The following is a 21,392-nucleotide window of genomic DNA, read 5'->3' as shown; positions in this document are numbered from 1 at the left end:
GTTTGAAAGGCACTTCACTTGCAAATGGATAACAAAGTCCGGATGTATCTTTAGACATAATTCCTCGCATCAATAAAGGAGACAAATTGTGAGGTTCAGTCTATCCCCCGCAGGGTTGGAGACCCTCAGGCTTAAGAGTCTGAAGATGACCCTCCAGCCTTCTCTATATGGTCCTCCTCCAAGCTAGGTCTTCTGTCCAGGCCACATCCCTCACTGGTCCTACTCGACAATCTCCATCAGTGCTTGGGGCAGCTTAGGATGTGTCCCGGAATTATGACAATGTTTCTTGTTTGCCCGGATGGAGAGAAGAATGTGTGGCGTATGTGTGTGGAAACCCCTGACTGTTGGGTGGCTGGAACATATCCTCCTGTACAAGGTAAGAATCACATCCGAGACTTCCGGGGTGGCGCCACCGGCAATGGCGGACTCCCTCTGAAACGGAGGGACAAGCTCCGCGAGAAACGGGTCTTTCCCGCTACGGCGAAGCGGGGACCCTTTAGAAATCACAGGCAGATGAAGCCTGTGACCTTGGGACTCGGCGGGCACCCTTAGCGCCCCCCCAACCCGCAAAGGAACCCAATAACGGGCTCCGAAGCGAAGAGGGGAAAGTGGCGCGGTGCTGAGAGTCTACCGCTATTTCCGCGGAGCGAAGCCGCACAGCTGCTGCCTTTTTCCTGGACAATTTGGATTTTAAAAAAACAACCATCGTGAGTACCTAAACCTTGGAAAATCGATTCACAATTTAAGGAATTGGGAAAGAAAGGAATCGGGCTCAAAATTTATTACAATTCGGCACTGAAACGGAAGGTCTAACAGGAAGTCAACCTTCCGTTTTTCTGTAGTCGGAACAAAGCAAAGACAAAGTAAACTGGAGTATTGAAAAATCATTTTAAAGGAGCGGATTTCATCACCTAAAATAGCTGAACCCCCCCCTTCAGCAGCAGGAGGAGAAGGGGGTGCTTTATTTGAACTGTTTTAACCTGCAGAAGTAAGTTTAAAATAAAGTAATTTTCCACCGTCCTGACCCAGGGAGCGGGGTGTCAGGATTGACGTTTGAAGCTCATTGACCAGGACAGAAGCTGTTTGACAGATAGCAAAAAGAAGGGAAAAAAATGGAATTCCACTGTCTTTTTTTTTTTTGCAACTTAAAAATAACAACGATAGACAAAGTATCTAAAAGTAAAAGAAACTTTGGGGCTGGATTTGTAATTTGCAACAGAAGTTTTCCCTCTGGGGGGGGATAGTGAAACTGTAACTAGGGAATTTCCAGCCGCTACAGTATATCCCGTGGGAATTGAGTGGTGACCTTGAAGGACAATGTGCTCAGAAATGTTGTTGTGTGCTTTTCTGAAAACAAATGCTTTACTGGAAGAAATTCATGAGGGAATGAATTTGATGACTGATTTGGTTGGAAATCTTAAGCAGAATGTGGGAAATCTTGGACAGGCAGTAGAAAAAAGTATGGAGTTTACCCAGGAATTATACCAGGACTGTGCCTTGTCAGAACAGAGGAAAGAAGAAGATTCTGCTGAACCTTGGGAGTCAGAAATGGAGCCACAGATGGAGGTTGTGGCCCTGCAGGAACATGAACCTTTGGAATTGGCAATTGACTTTCGTAAAAATCAGACTCGGAAAGATGAAGTTTCGACTGGACTGGAAATGGGGGGTTGGATTGACCCCCCTGAACAGGGACATATGGACTTTCCGAGTGTGGTAGTGGATTGTGAGAGGCTTGGAGATATGGGGATCCCAAAGTTTGGAGGGACTTTGAAACATGCATTTAAGTACTACATGGAGCTCAGTTTGGACTGTGGAAAAGGGACCTTTTGGTTGGAAGGAGGTAAAAGTATTATTAAATTGGAGACCACACGTGTGAAAAGAAAACATGAAGAAAAGCAGTGGAAGGGACATGGAAGGGATTTAAGAGCCTCGGATATAAGATCACCAGGTTAATGTTCCAGCTTAATGGGATAAATGGACTGACAAACCCGGGACCTGGGGGAAGGGACGTTGGATGAAGACTTTTATCTTTTGTTATTAGGACAATTTTATATAATTGATGAATATTAGAAGGATGCATGAAATGAAATTGCTTGGCTCTGGTATAAAAGTTTAAGGGATTAGGAAAGAATATAACGGTTAAGAGAAGTTATCAAAATAAAATTTAGGTTAAGGTTTTTTATAAGACAATGAGGAGAATAGAGTAAGGTAATGTAATGAAAGATTAGAATAGGGTAAAAACTTGATGGTAAGGATTTGCTGAACTAACAAATTGAACTGGAATACAAAAAAGGGAGGGATGAGGAGGTCTGGGGAAATAAGTGTAGAAGATATGTTAATTAATGTGTTTTTAACTGTTTCTATTTTCTATGTTTTTTGTTGTTTTTTATTTTTTCATTTGTTTTGTTATAATTTGGAAACTTTAATAAAATATCATTAAAAAAAAAAAGAATCACATCCATTGCTCTGCTCCCTTCTGACTCTGGTGCTGCCGACTATTGACATGTGGTTCCAAGAAATTTGCCCACAAGGGATTGCAGTCCTGAAAAAGATTCCTCACCTCTGATCCCCAGTAATCATAGAATCATGGAATTGTAGAGTTGGAAGGGACCACGAGGGTCATTTAGTCCAGCCCCTGCAATCTTCTGTCGAATGTGGGGCTCAAACCCACAACCCTGAGATTAAGAGTCTCATGCTCTACCATATGCTAAATATACATATACTAAATATAGGGGACACGGGTGGCACTGTGGTCTAAACCACTGAGCCTCTTGGGCTTGCCAATCAGAAGGTTGAGGGTTCAAATCTGTGCGATGGGGTGAGCTCCTGGTGCTCTCTCCCAGCTCCTGCCAACATAGCAGTTTGAAAACATACCAGTGCAAGTAGATAAATAGGTACTGCTGTGGCAGGAAAGTAAACGACGTTTCCACGCACTGTGGCTTCCATCATGGTGTCCCATTGCATAAGAAGCAGTTTAGTCATGCTGGCCACGTGACCCAGAAAGCTATCTGCAAACAAACACCAGCTCCCTCACCTTGACGCGAGATGAGCACCACACCCTATAGTCACCTTTGACTGGACTTAAGCATCCAGGGGTCCTTTACCTTTTTACCTCATACAAAATATACATATATTAAGTATTTATAACCAAAGATTCTGTGGTATTTTACACTAGTACCACCCGATAAATAAACCACCATGCTGCTGTTCAAGGCAATGCCCAAAAACAGTACTATGCATTATTATTATTATTATTATTATTATTATTATTATTACACATTATTATGGTATGTATTGCCTTTAGAGCAAACTCATATAGAAATTATTCTTAATAGCAACATCGATAGATATTATAGATCCAATACTGTTGTTCCCTTGTCCTATGGGAAACACTATCTGTATAATCTTTCCCCAGTTGCTTCTTAAAGTATCATCTATAGCAGATATTTCTACTCTGAGAGATGGCCGACAATTTCTGAGGAACAGAGTTAGTCAAAAATGGAGACAAGTGGAGGTGGAGTTTAGCATAATCACAAGGCAATTGCTGACATAATTTTCTGTGGGTATCTAATCCCTCTTTCAATATTGCTAAATTCTTTGCCGCAGCAATTTCCTTCTGGCAGGGAGTTCCATAGTTCAGCTTTCCTTTACTAAGTTCAGACATCGGCCTAGAGCTGTTGTGATTCAGCATCTCCCAGGTGTGTGTGTGTGGGGGGTTGGTCTTTGAGGTGATGTCTTACCAACTTTCCTCTGAATTGCTAAATTTGTCCTATTTGAGGGATTATTTATTACAATTCTGTCCCACCCTTCCTTTAAAGACATCGAGGTAGAGCACATGGTTCTCCTCCTGCTGCTCTTGACAACGACCCCATGAGGTAGACTAAAATGAGAGGTGGTAAGTGACCCAAGAGATTTGATTGAGCACAGATTTGAACCAGGGTCTCCCCAGTCAAAGTTCAATCTTCTAGCCATTGCACCAAACAGCCTCTGAGGTCCTCTCTCCCCAGCATCTCTAGAAAATGAGTGGATAATAGATGCACCTTTTGTATAGCACAGACCCATGTAGTGTTCAAGGTTGTGTTGCATTGATGCAGAATTGGGGGCTCCCACAGTCCTGGATATGGGAAACGACAGCTTTGGTGGATGGAGGTGGAGTTTCAAGCTGCACCTGGAAAAGGTTCCAGAAATTGAAATCCAGCAGAGGTGGATTTTTAATTACTGTAAAAAGAAGGGAGGCAGGGGGGCTCCCTGCCCATGGGTTTTGCATGCGTTAGCTTCCTTTTGAAGTTTAATTTTCTCGTGTATAAAGTGCTGCTTAGATCAGACTTGAAACATGATCAATGCAACTGGCAAGTGTTTACTTCGTGATTATGGAGCAATTAAATTCCAACTCAATACAGTTTAGGCATCAAACAGCTGTGCACTCATTCCTAAAGTGCCCACTGGATTACTCATCACGTCAACCAGGAGGCTGCCTGCAGCCTCAGCACCAATTAGCGGTGAAGAACATAATATAATCGATTTTCTTGGGTCTTGTCCTGGACCAGTTCTCTCTACAGTCTGGTCAGGCTGCTGCCTCCCCCGTTGTAACTTTGAATTGCTAAACACTTCTAACGTAAGAGCACAAGGTTGTGGATGGAGGAGATGGTGAAGGGTTTGATTTGATATTTCAAGAGCGTGGTAGAGTCATGGAGTCAGCCAAGGCTGCCCATGAAATGAGACACACTGTACAAAGGAGCCACAGGAAAAAAGGAAGCAACAACATAATATAACGCCTCTTAAGAATAACAGGAAGCAATGCAAACAACAAATAATACGTATCAGCAGCCAGTGACAAATCAAAATGCAGTCATGACGTGTATAAGGTCGAAAATAATCGCAGCCTGTTAAGTTGAATAACAAAGCCAAAAAATTCCATGAGTTCAATGTGGTCTAGGTTTCTCCTGGTGAGAATGTATAAAGAACATAAATACAAACCAATCCATGCATCACTCTACAGCTTTGTGTAACTTTGTCAGTCAAAGCCAAGTGCCACACCTTATCATACCTGCAGTACATGAGCCTATGCCTGGTGCATTATAAGCACATCGCTTCCTCCCAAAAATCCATGGAACTGCAGTATGTTAAAGGTGCTAGAGATTGTGGGTCTGTGAGGAGTAAGCTACAGTTCTCAGGTTTCTTTGGGAGAAGTCATGTGCCTTAAATATATATTGTGTATACAGCATGAGACTCACACTTCTGGTGGTGCTTGCTACAGGAAACCTGTGGTCAGTTGCTAGTGAGGCCACACCCACCACTTTGAATAAGGTCCCCCCTTTTTCATTCCAATTACTGATGGAATGAAAATTCCAGCTTTCAAATTCTCTGATGCAGAATTGGTTCATTAGCTTCCCAATGCCTTGCATTTTCCTGGTGTGTCCACCTGTCTTTATTAGTACACAGTACTGCCAGCGGCTATCAACTTTGTTAACCTATGGAGGTGGGGGGGGATACTAGTGCAAAAGGCTCTTTGCAGTTCATTTTGAAACTGAATTTCTCTGGTGGGATCCCTCTTCCATTGGCACTGATCTTCTAAAAAAAAGAAGAGAAAAGGCAATCATCAGTTTGCCCTTGAGGTCAGCGTCAGATAGCTGTGCCAGTTGGTTCCACTGGAGTTCATGACCCAGAGAAGTACCTCCAGTTTTTATGATGTGAGCAGCAGTTGTTCTGAAAAAATTAATGTGGCTTTCCCCTTGATGTCTGGTATTGTCAGAGCACCCCTTAAGCCAAAGACCAGACACATCCAGATGCTTCTAAGATTATTAATAATGGTTATAATACCACTTAGAGCAGTTTATTTTTCTCGTCTCTTTTATCTTGGCAATAGATTAGTGTGTGATCTATTACTATTACAAAAGGAGATGGAAGGCTGAGGGGTGGGGAAAGGTGCCAAATCATCCGCTGAGTTACTATTTGATCCAAGTTTTGGATGTGGGTATTTGATCACAAGATGCAGCTTCTAAAAAGATTCTGAAAAAGACAGGTGTTAGTGAGCTTAGACTAAAAATAACCATTCAGGTTCGTTATCTTTATCTTGACAATGGCTACACCCATATCGTTCATTTAAACTACTCCTATACCACTTTAAAGGGACACGGGAGGCTCTGTGGGTTAAACCACAGAGCCTAGGACTTGCCGATCAGAAGGTCAGTGGTTCGAATCCCCAGGACGGGGTGAGCTCCCGTTGCTCGGTCCCTGCTCCTGCCAACCTAGCAGTTCGAAAGCACGTCAACGTGCAAGTAGATAAATAGGTACCGCTCCGGCAGGAAGGTAAACGGCGTTTCCGTGCGCTGCTCTGGTTCGCCAGAAGCGGCTTAGTCGTGCTGGCCACATGACCCGGAAGCTGTATGCCGGCTCCCTCGGCCAATAAAGCGAGATGAGCGCTGCAACCCCAGAGTCGGCCACGACTGGACCTAATGGTCAGGGGTCCCTTTACCTTTACCTATACCACTTTAAACAGCCCTGGCTTTTCCCAAAGAATCCCGGGAACTGTAGTTTGCCTATTTATTGATTAATAAACATATCCATATGCTGCTGTATCATAAAAATATATTGCAGTGGTTTACAATCATTTCTGTTGGCATCCGTCTGCTCGAGAGACAATGGAGTCTGCTTCCGGGGGTGCAATAAAACTGCTGCGTTAGCAGCAGCGAAGTGACCTCCCTGGGGTGTAAGCCTGGGCAGTGTGTATGGAGCTCCTGAGCTGCCCAGACAAGAAGACTGGGTCTTTCTTACGTGGTCCAAAGGAAATCAGAGCAATGTGTTTAGCACCAGCTTGGCTACAGGAGTTGCTGGAAGAAGGCGTACAAGGCATTATCCAACCTTCTTAGGGACTCCACTCTGGATTTGGGTAGGGTTTACTCCTTAGCTTTTTCTTCTTCCAAAGATATCCTGTAAGGCAGTGGAGGTTTAGGACCAGTTTTCCTTCTCCTAGATGGGCTACCTTCCAAGATGGATGAGCTCCCCTTGCTCCTCACTACCCTCTCCAGCATGTGCAGAAAATGGCTTCTTGACCATTGGACCCATTATTGGTCTAGTCTGCACAATCGGCTAGAGCCTGTCTTCGCATGCAGGGGAAATTGCTAACTCACCAAGGTACCCTTCGGCTACCTTCACCATGCCTCATCTTTAAAAGCCTCATCTTTAAAAGCTTGGTGGAAGGGACAGGGAAACTTGTTGGGACATCTTTGTTGCTTCCATCCAGTCCGGAATTTCTTGCTCTTTTCTTGAACTCCTGAATTATGCCTCCTGAGTCTGCTACCGAGCTTGTACTGTTTCTTGCCTGAATAAAGATCTTTTTCTTACTTACAAGTAAAGACTGCTGTTTGTGCTTGTTGGGTAGTACCCTGGACAGCATGAGCTGGGATTTATTGGCTCTCTCCTTCCGAAGCTTTGGTTCCTTGCAAACTCATCCCTGTAGTAGCTGCAGCTATTTTCATCCTGGCTGCTGACGGATTCTGTGGCTGCCCTCAGGTGACTTGAGAGGGTTTTGTGAACAAAGCGAGGCGTTCTTAAGCGGGCTTTGAGGAGGGGAAAACAGGCAGACTCCAGTTATGTCATACATTTTCAGAAGTTGAGCTCTCTCTCTCTCGAGTTCCTTCCTCCTGAAGAGAAAGGAAGCAGAAAGGAAACAAGTTTCAAAGGAAGAAGTCAGAATGCATTAAGGATCATTGCACTTCGGATCCTGGAAGATTCGTTCTGATCATACATTGTTTGTGTTTTATGGGCAACTCATGTTGAGAGCCTCAGGCTGATAAACACAGAGAAAACAAATTTGTGGTTTTGTGTTTACCCTGCTTCACCCTTTCCCTTGTTCCCTTGTTTAAGGTTTGAGCATATATACACCATACTGTTTTAACAGTATTGAAAGGTATACTGTTATTACTGCAATGCCTTGATTTCTGTTTGCATGGGTACTGTAGTTACTGGCTGGTCACAACTCTTTTCTCTCCAGGAAAGAATGCTGTTGAGACATATAACTCAGGGGTGGAGAACATCAGGCCTGCCACCAACCAAAGCCCTCCAGCCTCATCTGTCTGGCCCCTTGGACTCTTCTTAGGCCACACTTTCAGCAGGCTTACTTCATACTCACCTTGAGTGTTCTCATGGAAGAGAGGGCTACCAGAGGCTACCAGCCGTCATGCCTATGCCCTCTCTCCACAGTCAGTGGTAGTAATGCTTCCCAATACCAGTTTCTGGAAACCACAGGAAAGGAGAGTTTTCTTGTGCTTGGTGTAGTATGGTGTAGTGGTTAAGAGCGGTAGTCTCGTAATCTGGTGAACCGGGTTCGATTCCCCGCTCCTCCACATGCAGCTGCTGGGTGACCTTGGGCTAGTCGCACTTCTTTGAAGTCTCTCAGCCCCACTCACCTCACAGAGTGTTTGTTGTGGGGGAGTGAAATATACTCGGAGTTGAGAGTGGATTTCATGTTCTTTATTCAGCTCATAGTAGTGAGGAGGAATGGAAGTTCCCCCACAATATCTGCTTTATATACATTATTTACACAATGGGCTGCATGTGATTGGCTAATTCCGGGATTCTCCTGTAAGCCAATCAGGTTGTGGATTCACTTCCACCTGGAGCTGGATTGGGTGGCTCCTGCGGACCAATCATACTGCTGCATTGTTCTAGGACCAATCAGACTGCTGCATTTTGGATCCTATTGTTCTAGGACCAATCAGACTGCTGCATTTTGGATCCTATTCAACTCAGTACATAACAGGGAGGAAGGGAAAGGAGAATGTTAGTCCTTTGAGACTCCTTTGGGTAGTGATAAAGTGGGATATCAAATCCAAACTCCTCCTCCTCCTCCTCCTCCTCCTCCTCCTCTTCTTCTTCTTGGGTCTCGCTTGTGGGTTTCCCATAGGGTGAGACCATTGGACTAGATGGGCTATTTGCCTGATCCAGCAGGCTCTTATTGTGTTCTTATGTTCCTGCCTCCCAGGAATGGAACTCTGTGATAATGCCTCTTCGTTGTGTGGATGGAGGATAGCAAAGGGATATTTGAGTGTTAAGAAAAACTAGCCCACTCTGCAAAGGTACATTTTCCCTTTTTTGCTTGGCATTCTTTTTGCCTCTGGCTGCACCCACCCTTGGCATGTTGCCCACATGGGAATGTGGGCACCTTGGCATGAAAAAGGTTCTCTGCTGCTGATATAAACCACATATGTAATAGCACAACACCGGTAACCATATAAAATCACCAAACCTTTGTGGCAAGAGAGGAAATCAAAAGCAGAGCTGCTGCAGATTAATCAATTAGGTTAAACCAATTAAAGACATTTTGATAGACTAAAAAAAAAGGTTCACCCAATTAATTGGTCAGCAGATTCTAAATTGGTTTTGGAGAAAAGTAAAGGCTCTGCAGATGGCAAGCAGCATCTTAAAGAGGCATTTCTTCCTGCTGTGTCACAGAGGTGTTCATAACTTTAAAACATCAGCCTGCCTCGAATGCAGGACAAAGTCACACATTCCACAGAGACAATCTGGGTTTGTGCATCTAGCAAGGAGCTGCAATCAATCATGGTTCTCTTCTGAGTATACCAGAGTGATACGGTACTTATATTTGCAAGGACAGACTTGTCTCATTAGTTTATTATAATTTTAGATATACATGCAAAACCTCTTCCAAAGTAAATTTTTTTTAGGTGTAACCCAAGTGTAGACCTAAAGATGTAAAATACGAATGGAACAAATGTTATGTTTGGAAGTACTTATAGTATATCAGGACTACACATGCCAGGTAGCTGTAGCTACTTGTTGAGTGAGCGCTGAGTTGACCTCTTCATAATGTGCAAAAGGGCCCTTGAGTGCATGCCTAAATAGTGTAAAAATGTGCTACGCAGCTGCTGATTTCTGTGGAGACTGAGTTGCAGGCCAGGTCAGGGACGTTGTCTACTCTGTGCTCATCCACTCTTCCGCTTGCCCCTTGCCTAGAAAGCACAGGTCCAAGCAGCTACTTCCTTGCCCTGCTCCTTTCCCAGGGAAACCTGCTGTTCAGTGCAGGGTCCTTGCCGCGGGATCACATTCATCCAGTGCTTTACCAACTGCACTGGCTCTCGGTGGAGTACAGGGTAAGGTTTAAGGTGCTGGTTTTGACTTTTAAAGCCCCATGCGGCCTAGGACCCATGCACATACTCTCCTGGTATGCCCCGCAGAGGACCTTAAGGTCCACAAATGACAACATTTTGGAGATCCCAAGTCACAAGGTGGTTAGATTGGTCTCAACTAGGGCTAGGACCTTTTCAGTACTGGCCCCGACTTGGTGGAATGCTCTGTCACAAGACACTAGGGCCCTGCGGGACTTGACATCTTTCCGCAGGGCCTGCAAGACAGAGCTGTTCCGCCTGGCCTTTGATTTGGACTCAGTCTGACCCTTATGTTTTCCCCTCTCCTTACGGTTTTGATCTAAGGGCTAATTTTAAAATGAGGCTGCATTTAAAACTGCATTTTAACCCGTATTTTAAATTGGTTCCCCCCTCCCCATTATGTTTTTATCATAATTTTACTGGTGTTAGCCACCCTGGGCCTGGCTCTGGCAGGGGAGGGCGGGGTAGTAATAATAATAATAATAATAATAATAATAATAATAATAATAATAATAATAATAATAATAATAATAATATTGGAGCAAAAGTCAATCTGGAGAAAACTTGAATTGCCCTTTGCTCTGATTGTGCACAAAAGAACACCCCCCCCCCCGGGAAACCAATGAGACAAGAGTAAGTGTGGACAAGCCCTCTAACTTTCATAATTTAACACATGTTAAGCTGTTGGAATTTAGGGAATGGCAACATACAAAATCATAGCTAAGGCCTAGCGGGTGCTGCTACTTACTATTGCTATGTTGCTTTATTCACTGCGTTCCACAGCAAATTGTAAATAATAGTAAAATACACAACACAATCTATGAAAAACAAAAATAAGAGTGAAGCATAATGCAAGACAATCAAACCATAGAAACAGCCACCCCCCCATCCTCTAACACAGGCATAGGCAAACTCGGCCCTCCAGATGTTTTGGGACTACAACTCCCATCGTCCCTAGCTAACAGGACCAGTGGTCAGGGATGATGGGAGTTGTAGTCCCAAAACATCTGGAGGGCCGAGTTTGCCTATGCCTGCTCTAACAAAACAAGTGTAACTACCATAGATAGCCAACTGCTGCAAAGAATAAAACAGCACTCAAATGGCTCTGAGGAAAGAAATGTCTTTGTCTGGCTCCAATAATATGTCAACACCAAGTGAGCCTCCATGGGATAGTATTTTTACTTTTATTATTATTGTACTGTGTTCAGTGCAGGAGGAGAGTCTTAAGGTAACTTAAATTGTAGTTTCTCAGCCTCAGTTCTCCTGTCTGTAAAACGGGAACAGCAGTAACAAACCCTTCTGGCCTCTGTGAAGGAGAACAAGAATGAAGCTGATGTCTGTTTGCATTGCAAACGGTAAATAAAGGGACCTTCGTAGTCATGTGATGTGCTTTATATGTAAGAATATCCTTTTGTCGGATGGAATATATTTCCTTCCTCATTCAGGCCTTGCTGCCTCACAACCCTCAGCTCAGCTCATTGTAACTGAGGGATTCTTTTTTATGCTCGGCTGCGCCAGCAGGCTTTTGTCAGCAAAATTGGTGATGTTCAGGTCTGCCTTGGGGACAAGAAGCTGAGAGAGATGAGTCGAAGTGGCAGAAAGACTGCTGCTGAGAGGCCAAGTTTTTCTTTCCCAGGGCGCCGAGCAGGCGGTTAACACTAATTCAGGCTGCCATCTGTTTCTTCCATCTCTAAAAGGTCATGTTTACCAAATAATGCAAAGGCAAGAGGAGTCTAGGGTTAAAGGGAACGTAATTAAACTTTGCAGTGAAGGAAACACTCTTCTTTCCATCCACTTCCTCTGTGTTGCCCCTGGTGCTTTCAAACCTCATTGATGTGTGTGTGTGTCTAGACTCCATGCAAGATAAGCATCCTGATTCCAACAACAGCTGTCCATCGAGGCGCAGGACAACTCTGTGTCCAGGGTGGCTGTCTGCCAACTCCATCTGGTACGCCAGCTGAGACCCTACCTTCCTGGACACTGTCTCGCCAGAGTGATGCATGCTCTGGTTATCTCCCGCTTGGACTACTGCCATGCGCTCTACTTGGGGCTACCTTTGAAGTTGACTCGGAAACTACAAATAATCCAGAATGCGGCTCCTAGACTGGTGACTGGGAGTGGCCACCAGGACTACATAACACTGTTGTTGCCCTTTAAAGCTCTAAACGGCCTCAGGCCTGTATACCTAAAGGAGCATCTCCACCCTCATCGTTCAGTTCCCTCACTGAGAGAAGTGAAACTACAGGGAAGCAGGTAGAAGGCCTTTTTGGTAGTTGCACCTGCCCTGTGGAATGCCCTTCCAGCAGATGTCAAAAAGACTATAGAACTTTTTGTAGACATCTGAAGGCAGCCCTGTTTCGGGAACCTTTTAATGTTTGTTGTTGTGGTCGTTGTTTCCCCCTGTAATTTTGTTGGAAGCTGCCCAGAGTGACTGGGGCATCCCACTCAGATGTGCAGGGTAAAACAAATAAACTATTATTATTATTATTATTATTATTATTATTATTATTATTATTATTATTATTATTATTATTATTGACAGGCTGGTATGTACTCTATTCTGAAAAGAGAATTCAATTCTGCACTGAGAGCACCATGAGAGCATTCACTGATAAACAATGAATCCTGTGATCTGCCTAAACAGTGCACTCCAAAACAGGATGGCTCCAGATATTAAGGAGATCCTCAGCAGAGTGCACTCTGATAGACCCCACCCTTTTTTGTGGATCCTGGTGGTGGCAGTGGCAGGTAGGCAGCGATTTTAATTTCTAGAAATGCTCTGGAGTTACCCTACATTGTAGGCATAATGGAAACTTAAAATACGAACATAGAAAGCTGTCTCACACCAACTCAGACCATGTGTCCATCTAGCCCAATGCTGTCTACACGGAATGGAGAGCTGATGGGGATTGAATAGCTGTGTGCTGCTGCCAGCCAGGCCTGTGGCCAAGAGTCCAGAGCAGGTGTAAGTGCCAGTGGGCCCTGCCGATTGCCAGGTGCTAAAGCCAGGCCTGAGCATAAAATGTTTGCATAAATTTGCACATCTATGCATTTAAATATCCACTGGCCTCTATGGAAGGTAGTTGCTGGCACTGGAACGTTCCAACGCACCCTCACTGAAAATTAGCTGCAGACATTTGCAGAGAAAGCATGGAATGCACCCAACAGATGGAAGCAGGAAGTTTTAAAATATTTATTTATGCAACAGTCACTCCACACTTACCAGCATTTGAACCAAGTTTTATTTGAAGCGATTTGGAGGGGAAGCTACAAGATCAGGGACTTGTGATCCACCTTTTGCATCCCAGATTAAGGAATCGTGTACACAATAGCAGAATTGATGGCTTCTGGCTGGAGTTCTTGGTTCCATAGAGAACAACAAGAGAGTCAGCAAAGGCCTGTGGCTGAAGCTTTCTGGAGTTCTCAGTTTTAAAGATTTTTTTATTAAAAGATTCTCATGAGCAACCCTGACGGCAGCTTTTCGCCTCTTCAGTTTTTAAAGTAAGACCAGGTAGTAGACATGAGGTCAAGAAGGCAGGCCCTCTTCTAGATTGGTAACTGTTTAAAGAATAAGAAGCAGACAGGGCAAATGAACATTGGTGCCTAAAATGCAGAAACAGACAATGGGAATGATAAAGTGGCTGACACACCTTTACTATAAGGGCAGAAGATAACTTAGGGGAAACACGATGTTTGTAAGATTATGAGTGGTGTGGACAGAGCGGATGGAGAGAAACTGTTCCCCCTCTCTCACCATTGTACCAGAACTACTATGGATCAAACAATGAAATTGAGGAGCAATAAATTCAGCAGAGGCAAATGAACTCACACAACACATAACTGTTGCTGCTACAAGTTGTGGTGATGGCTACTTACTTAGATGGTTTAAGGGGGGATTAGACAAATCAATGGAGGGCAGATTTTTTCCATAGGCTACTAATCATGATAACTTAGTGTCAACCTCAGTGTGATGTTAAATGTGTATTTTCATTTAATATACACATTTTCAAAACAAACACACAGATGATCTAACAAACTATGGCTTGTTCCTTCAAAGTTTGATTTGCATTGCTGCATTTGCGCTCATCTCATTCCTTTGGAGTTTGGTGAGCTTCTGGGAAGAGATGGTGAAACAAACCATGGTAAAGTAAGGGTCCTGGGTACACACGTGATTCAAAGCCACAGTTAAAACAAACCAAAATTCAGGAGCCAACAACAAACCATGACTTAAGATAATGGTTTGTCAGCAGTAAAAGAAATTATAGTTCAGCTGTTGGACCATAAATGTTATGTGTGATCCAGGCCAATGGGAACTTTCCTCTGAATGCAAACAGCATCTCTGGAGACGTGATTTTAATCAGAACTGTGATGAGGTTTATTGCCTCTCTCTCCTTGCCTGCTGTGATTCCATATTATCAGCCCCCTGCCCCCAGGAGTCACTACTTGTGCTTCTAAAATACATGCAGACTAAACGCAAATAGCATTTCACATCATGACGAGTTCAGCTCTGAAATGGCACCTCTCTTACTAGAAGCATTGTTTCTGCTGGGGATGGGGTGGGTATGGGGAGAGCAAGCAGCAGAGAAACATCTGGCTTGCCCACTATTTGAATGCAGAGTCAATGAGCTGTTGGTATGATCCGGCAGGGCTCTTATGAATTTGGAATGCTATCAGCAAAATAATATTAAAAAGTCACTATTGCATTCCCAACACCAAATTGACTACATCTGTTTCATATAAACCCTAACGACTTTTTTTGACAATGTGTAAATGATGCTGCCTAATTAAATTTATTTTAAACGAGGTAACAATTTTGTATTTGAATAAATGTTGTCTGTTTGTTAAATAGGTGCTGTGGGTTTTTAATGACGCTGCCAATTGATTCAACGCTTTCAGCCAATTCATTGTCTTGCTTTTTCCACGGAGCTGTTGATGAATAAACTCTTTGAAATAAATATTTCAGCCGCAACATCTCACTGTAGGCCATATTTTTAATCTAATGGAGATAGCTCTCTCTCTCTCTCTCTTAACAGATAAACACTGGCAAAAATAATTTCTTCCTTGAAAAATTACCCTCGATTGTGTCTGAATCTGGAGGCAGTCAGCAATTATTTATGGCTATTAGTAATCATTCATGATAATAGCAATTACTTGGTATTTCAGTGATTCACTTTTAAGGAGAATCTTGAAGCCAGAGAAAAAATGACACAGCCCTAGTCTAAATACCTGTTGGCTGTTCTGAAGAAACCCCTTTCATGACTTGAGGATTAAATGGGTGTGTGAGAGAATCAATTATGTCACCTTGAACTGCTGGGAGGAAAAGTGTAATAAATAATTTTCACAAAAGGGGGAGGGGACCCTTTGCCTTGCAAAGTTAGTAGCGAAAGATAAGCCTCCTCCCCAAAGCACAGATGATATGAGAGAGCAATAAGGAGAATGGCCTTTTCCCATTCAAGGGCCAAATTCTCTTTCAGGCAACTTTCCAAGGGCCACATGCCACTGAGGGGCGGAGCCAGGGACAAAAGTGGGCAGAGCAATAAATGCACATTTTACCTTTGTGGTATGGGCTAGTGGTTTCTGCACACTCTCACACTCCCCTTTCTTTTCTCTCTCCAGACAAGCAAGAGGCCTGATCAGAGTTCAAGAACATGTTTCAGTGAAAACATTCAGGGTGTGTTGGGTGTGGGCTGGAAGGAATTGAGGGCCAGGTGTGAGACCTAGTGGGCCGCTTTGGGGCAGCTGGGCTGGAAGTTTCCCATGCTTGTGACCAGGGCTTTTTTCCCCAGCCAGAAACTCACTTCTGGCCATGGGAGCCAACTCCTAGGGGCTGAGGTCCCTTCGGCCTCCCCAATAAAATATTTGAGGGGGCTGGCTCCCCCTAGTTGTTGGGAATTGCCGTTCAAATGGTGTGTGTGCACTGCAACATATGATTGATTATGTTTCATTATATTTTTAATTCAAGTTTTATATTATATTATATTATATTATATTATATTATATTATATTATATTATATTATATTATTATATTATATTATATTATATTATATTATATTATATTATATTATATTATATTATATTATATTATATTATATTATATTATATTATATTATATTATATTATATTATTAATTCAAGTTGGCACCCCTGGCTCCATCACCTCTCAGGTGGGTGCCATTGCCATTGCAAGAGAACAAGAGTTCATGGTGAGTTCCAGCACCATTTTTTCTAGAATTTTTCTTTGTAGAAAAATAATGTAGAGCTGTAGGCTGCCCTCCCGGATGTTGGAGGGCAGGGCCAGATAGCACACGGATGCTAGGGTTGGGGCTAGGAGGTGTGCTGCGCTTTCTCAGTACATACAGTGTGCATGTCGAGGGTGAATGAGTGCACAGCCCTTAAGGAAAACGCCAAACAGAATTCACTCAGTGGCTTGGGATCTTCTGCATGCAAAGCATACACTGAGCTACCGAGCTCTGGCCCCTTTTATGTACTAAGCTGACATGTCATGAATTTGTGTCTTGCCTGAGGATAAGAAAGGGTTGGGGTTTTTTCTTTTTTCTTTGGTTTTCTGTTTTGCATGTGCGGCTTTTAGAAAATTCTGAATAAAAATGGGCCTGGCATTCTTTCCTTTATACAACACACAAAGGCAAGGGAAACTCTCCTTACAATTCCTGTTCTAAAAATACACTTTGCAACCATTCTCTGACCATACAGGCAGCTTGAAACAGTAGGGGATTAGGAATTTTAAATTTAGCACGGAAATAACTCACACTGCAAAATGCCTCGCAGTGTTGCAGCACTGTTTGGTTTCGCTCTGACCGAGTTGTGACCCTTGTAAAATCCCTTGCCGGACATGCACAAACAGTTTGGAAATTGGAATGGGAGGGCTTGCTGTTTGTTAAAGGGCACAGCAAACTGGGGTTGCTTAGCATGGAAAATTGCACACTTTCATATGCCTCAAAGACAGAACCTAGGTCCTCCTAATGAGAGAACATAGACATTTGAGTCTGCTTCTGTCTGTTTTGAACTCTCTCCTACCAACAGCCACTATAGGCCGACAGAGCTGAAGAGGCTTGCAAGGGGCACCATTTTATTTCAGATCCTGGAGTGAAACAAGGAATTTTTATCTGTAGGAGCAAGATTTGCAGCAAGGTTCAAGGGCCTGCTCTAGAATATGGTCTAGATTCAATTCTGAAAAGCAGTATATGTGTGTGTGCTGATGCATGTGTTTATGGTGGTGCTGGTGGTGAGAGAATGTGGGTTGCCCATGCCCACTTTGCTCAGTCTTGTTCTGACCACATCCGCTGCTGGCAAGTGTCCTGCCATAGGGGTAGCCAAGAGAAAATGTGACCTTCTGGCTGAAAAAAGCACCCCCAGGTCTGTACTATATCAACCATAATAATAAATAGAAGCCCCCAAATAGGTAGCAGTAGGGCTCCAATACTTTGGCCACCTCATGAGAAGAGAAGACTCCCTGGAAAAGACCCTGATGTTGGGAAAGATTGAGAGCACAAGGAGAAGAGGACAACAGAGGACGAGATGGTTGGACAGTGTTCTCGAAGCTACCAACACGAGTTTGACCAAACTGTGAGAGGCAGTGGAAGACAGAAGTGCCTGGTGTGCTCTGGTCCATGGGGTCATGAAGAGTCGGACACGACTAAACGACTAAACAACAAGGGCTGTATAAGTGGCAGTGACAGGTTGGGAGGCAGATTTATATATGTATATAAAATTGGAGTACAATGGAAATCTCTGTGGTTTGAAGATTAACCAGGCGATGCACTGGAGAATTGGGTCATAGCTAAACTTACAATTTACTGAAATCTGTTAGTGCACTCCAGACTCTACTCAAAAGAGAGCTAGACTCCTATGGTGCCACCTCTCTACTTTCTCCTTGCCTTTGTCAGAAAAGAAACTGTGGGGTTGGAACTCTGATTCTCCTAGGGAGCTAGCAGGAAAGGTTTTCCCCCTCCTTCAGATACCATCTTCTGTTCTCAGGACAGAGGCTGCTTAAGGAGCTTAGTTTACTGCAGAACTTCCTGCATCTTCTCTAAAAAACACAATTCAGATACATTTGCCAGGTTTTTCTGGTTGGGTACCATTGACTTTCAAAGCTGGAGGACAAGCAGAAGCTGAACAAGTGAATCTGCCTTCATCAGCATCCCTCCGTGTCAGGAATAAGCACCACCTGCTGAATTTCTGAATGTTGTCCAAGTGTTGAAGGTGCAAGAGGCCAGACTAACATTTCTATTTGGCTTTGAGCTCATGGCCTGGGAGAGAGCAGGAAGGGTGGGAAGGGTTTCTGGGGATCCACAACTTGTGGAATAGGTTTCCCTTTCTGTGTTGCTACAGGGTTTGCCCCCATCTCCTCCCTCCCTCTGTAATGGCTAGGGCGGGAAGCTTAAGACATAGTGGGGACACGTACTGGGGGCTTGAAGTTGTTTTGATGCTTCTGTACAACTTGGGCATCCAAACCCATGTATGCAGCCATGTATGGTGGTACAATAAACATTCTGTTTCTGCTGCTTTTTTGAAACTGCAAAAATAGAGAGATTGTCAAGCACATCGTCAAACTTATCATCAATTATTATTATATTTGTAACCTGCTTTTCAATCTGAAGGTACCTTGCAGGACAGTCATTTGTGAATTGTGCTCAGAAACGTACTGGGAGCCAATGTATGTCTTTCAGGACCGGTGTTATGCGGTCTCGACGGCCACTCCCAGTCACCAGTCTAGCTGCCGCATTCTGGATTAATTGCAGTTTCCGGGTCACCTTCAAAGGTAGCCCCAAGTAGAGCGCATTGTAGTAGTCCAAGCTGGAGATAACTAGAGCATGCACCACTCTTGCGAGGCAGTCCGTGGGCAGGTAGGATCTCAACCTCCATACCAGATGGACCAAGGAGTTCTCCATATCTGCCTGCCCCTTGTTTCCCCAAAACAGTACTTCTGTCTTGTCAGAATTCAGCCTCAATCTGTATCATCCGCATACTGATCAACACCCAGCCCAACCCCCCTGATGATCTCTCCCAGTGGCTTCATATATAAACAGCAGTGAAATGGATGAACACAGATTGGAATGGAAATTGTTGTCTTACATCCATTGTTCTGAATAATGAGTGAGGTGGTTTTTATTTTTTTTTAAATTCTCCTGTATTCATTTTTGAATACAATCTTAACAATCTAAAAATAAAAGATCAGAAAGAAAAAGAAGGGAAAAGGAAGGACATTATGCAACACGCAGGGACCATTTTAAAAGTTCTTCCCATTCCCTACCAGCTTCTCCATCAAGCAAGTTTGCAGCAATGTGATCAGAACAATGCACCGCTTCTGTGCACTGCTTATTTATAGAACTGCTTGGTTCTTCATGCACAAGTTACATGTGCAATAGTTACCACAGGCAGGCCGCAAGACGCCTAGCACACCTGCACTTTTAGAAGCAATTCAACATGCTGGAGTACCGGTCTAGTTCAGGGGCCTGCTGCCCTTTCTGCCTCAGAAGGAACCTCACAGGGTGAAGGCCTAAAGACCTGGTATCCCTTCAGAGGTTGTGCTGGCCTGGCTTAGGGTGACCAGATCCAAAGGGGCACAGGGCCATTGGCTGTATTAAAGAAGGAATTCCAACAGGCACAACTTCTTTTTCATTTTCCAAATGACAAGCTTCATCTGCCAAAATTCACTTTCCCATGTAACTATTAAAGGCACATAATAACATTAAAAAGGCCTCTGCTGGATCAGACCAAATGCTAGCATTGAGTCCTGGATCCGGTCTCGCACACTAATCAACCAGATGCCTACAGGAAGCCCATAAAGGGACAGTGGAACTCTCCGACTCATGAACCCTATCAACTGATCCCTAGTGTAAGATGCAAGCTGTCTTTGATACTGGAGGCAGCATATAGCTATAATGACCAGTAGCTATCAATATCCATATGGTCCATGAATTTGTCTAATCTCATTCTAAAGCCATCACCATGCCCTGTGGAGGTGAATTCTATATTTAACTATGCACCGGAGAAGTACGGTACTTTCTTTTATCTGTCCTGAACCTTCCAACATTCAGTTTTATTAGATGACCTGACCTTCTAGTGTCCATGAGAGAGGAAGAAAAACTCCCCTCTGTGTATGCATAATTTTATAACCCATGTTTGCTATTTTATCTCTCTTACTCTCCAGTTTTTCTAAATTAAAACAAAACAAAACAACCAACCCAAACAGTGTAACCTTTCCTTGTAGGGGAGTTGCTCCCATGCCTTGATCATCTATCTGATCATCCCTTTCTGCACGCTTTCTGCACCCACAAGATTCCTCTCTTCCTCTTCTCCTGGTTATCTGAGTAAGGGCCAGGGAACGGTGCAATGTGTCTCTGAGGGGATGTTGATCTTTAGCAAAGCCAGTGTAATGTGGGTTGTTGCATGTATTCCCCCCCCCTAGTGCTAAAGCTCCTTTGCTTGTTTCAGCTCCATCTTCATCTTGCTGCTATGGAAATGAGAATTAGTAAAAGCTTTCTTTTTCTTTCTCTCCCTGGGAGAGCTGTCCTTGCATAATCCTGCAATGCATTAATATTCTTGTCTTCATGACATCACAGTGTGTTGCCATGGAAATTATTGTAATGTCACAAAAATTTGTGTTATGGATTCACTGAAAATGTAGGCGAAGTTTGGAGCATGGTTTAGGCCCTGATTTGCTCTGCAAATCAGCAGGAAGTTGGGAGCAAGTTAGTAGGAAGTGTTCGGGCTTACAGCTATTGTGAGGCAAAAGAGGTTTTAAAGTTTGATATTCCAAAGAGTGCCCGTCAAAATGCATTCTTGTACCAGTTTCTGCCCCCTTTCATTTTCATGGTAGCAACTATTCTTTTTTTTATTTTATTTTTTAAAAAATGATATTTATTGAGAATTTAAAATTACAGAGAAAAAAAGAAAAAGAAAAGAAAGAAAAAAAGAAATTAAACAATACAAGTCAATAAAAAGAAAGAAGAGAACAAAACACACAATACATCAAAACCAAAAACAAAAGCAAACAAAAAATTAAAAACAAATCCAATATTCCCAAATCTTTATCTTACGTTATCTTGTTTCATCGACCTCCTCACACCTCCCTTTTTTGTATTCTAGTTATTAATTATCTCAGCAAATCCTTTCCATCTTTCACTATGTTCTGTCATTAAATTGTCTTAATTTATTTTAACCTTATCTTACCATAAAAAGCCCTAAAACTTAAAACTTATTTGTACATAACTCCTTATAGCATTTCTACTAAAGCCAAATAGT

At 43.3% G+C, this 21,392-nt stretch overlaps 1 protein-coding gene across 8 annotated transcripts in view; it reads left to right on the top strand.

Moving 5' to 3' along the window:
* The window catches only part of IQSEC3 (IQ motif and Sec7 domain ArfGEF 3), a 147,504-nt gene that overhangs the window by 76,437 nt on the left and 49,675 nt on the right, over positions 1 to 21,392 (top strand). The window contains exon 1 of one of the 8 annotated variants that reach the window (XM_081209858.1): positions 20,825 to 20,963. The exons of the other annotated variants lie outside the window; for them this stretch is intronic. Within the exon in view, the coding sequence (XP_081065984.1) occupies positions 20,923 to 20,963 (41 nt within the window). The 5' untranslated portion in view covers positions 20,825 to 20,922. Of the gene's footprint in view, positions 1 to 20,824; positions 20,964 to 21,392 lie in introns of those variants that run through there. 8 annotated transcript variants of the gene reach the window in all.

Source organism: Podarcis bocagei (genome assembly GCF_964188305.1).
Source record: "Podarcis bocagei genome assembly, chromosome: 10".
Classification (NCBI taxonomy): domain Eukaryota; kingdom Metazoa; phylum Chordata; class Lepidosauria; order Squamata; family Lacertidae; genus Podarcis; species Podarcis bocagei.
Note: the sequence above shows the minus strand (reverse complement) of the source record. Positions and strands in the feature narration are given on the sequence as shown.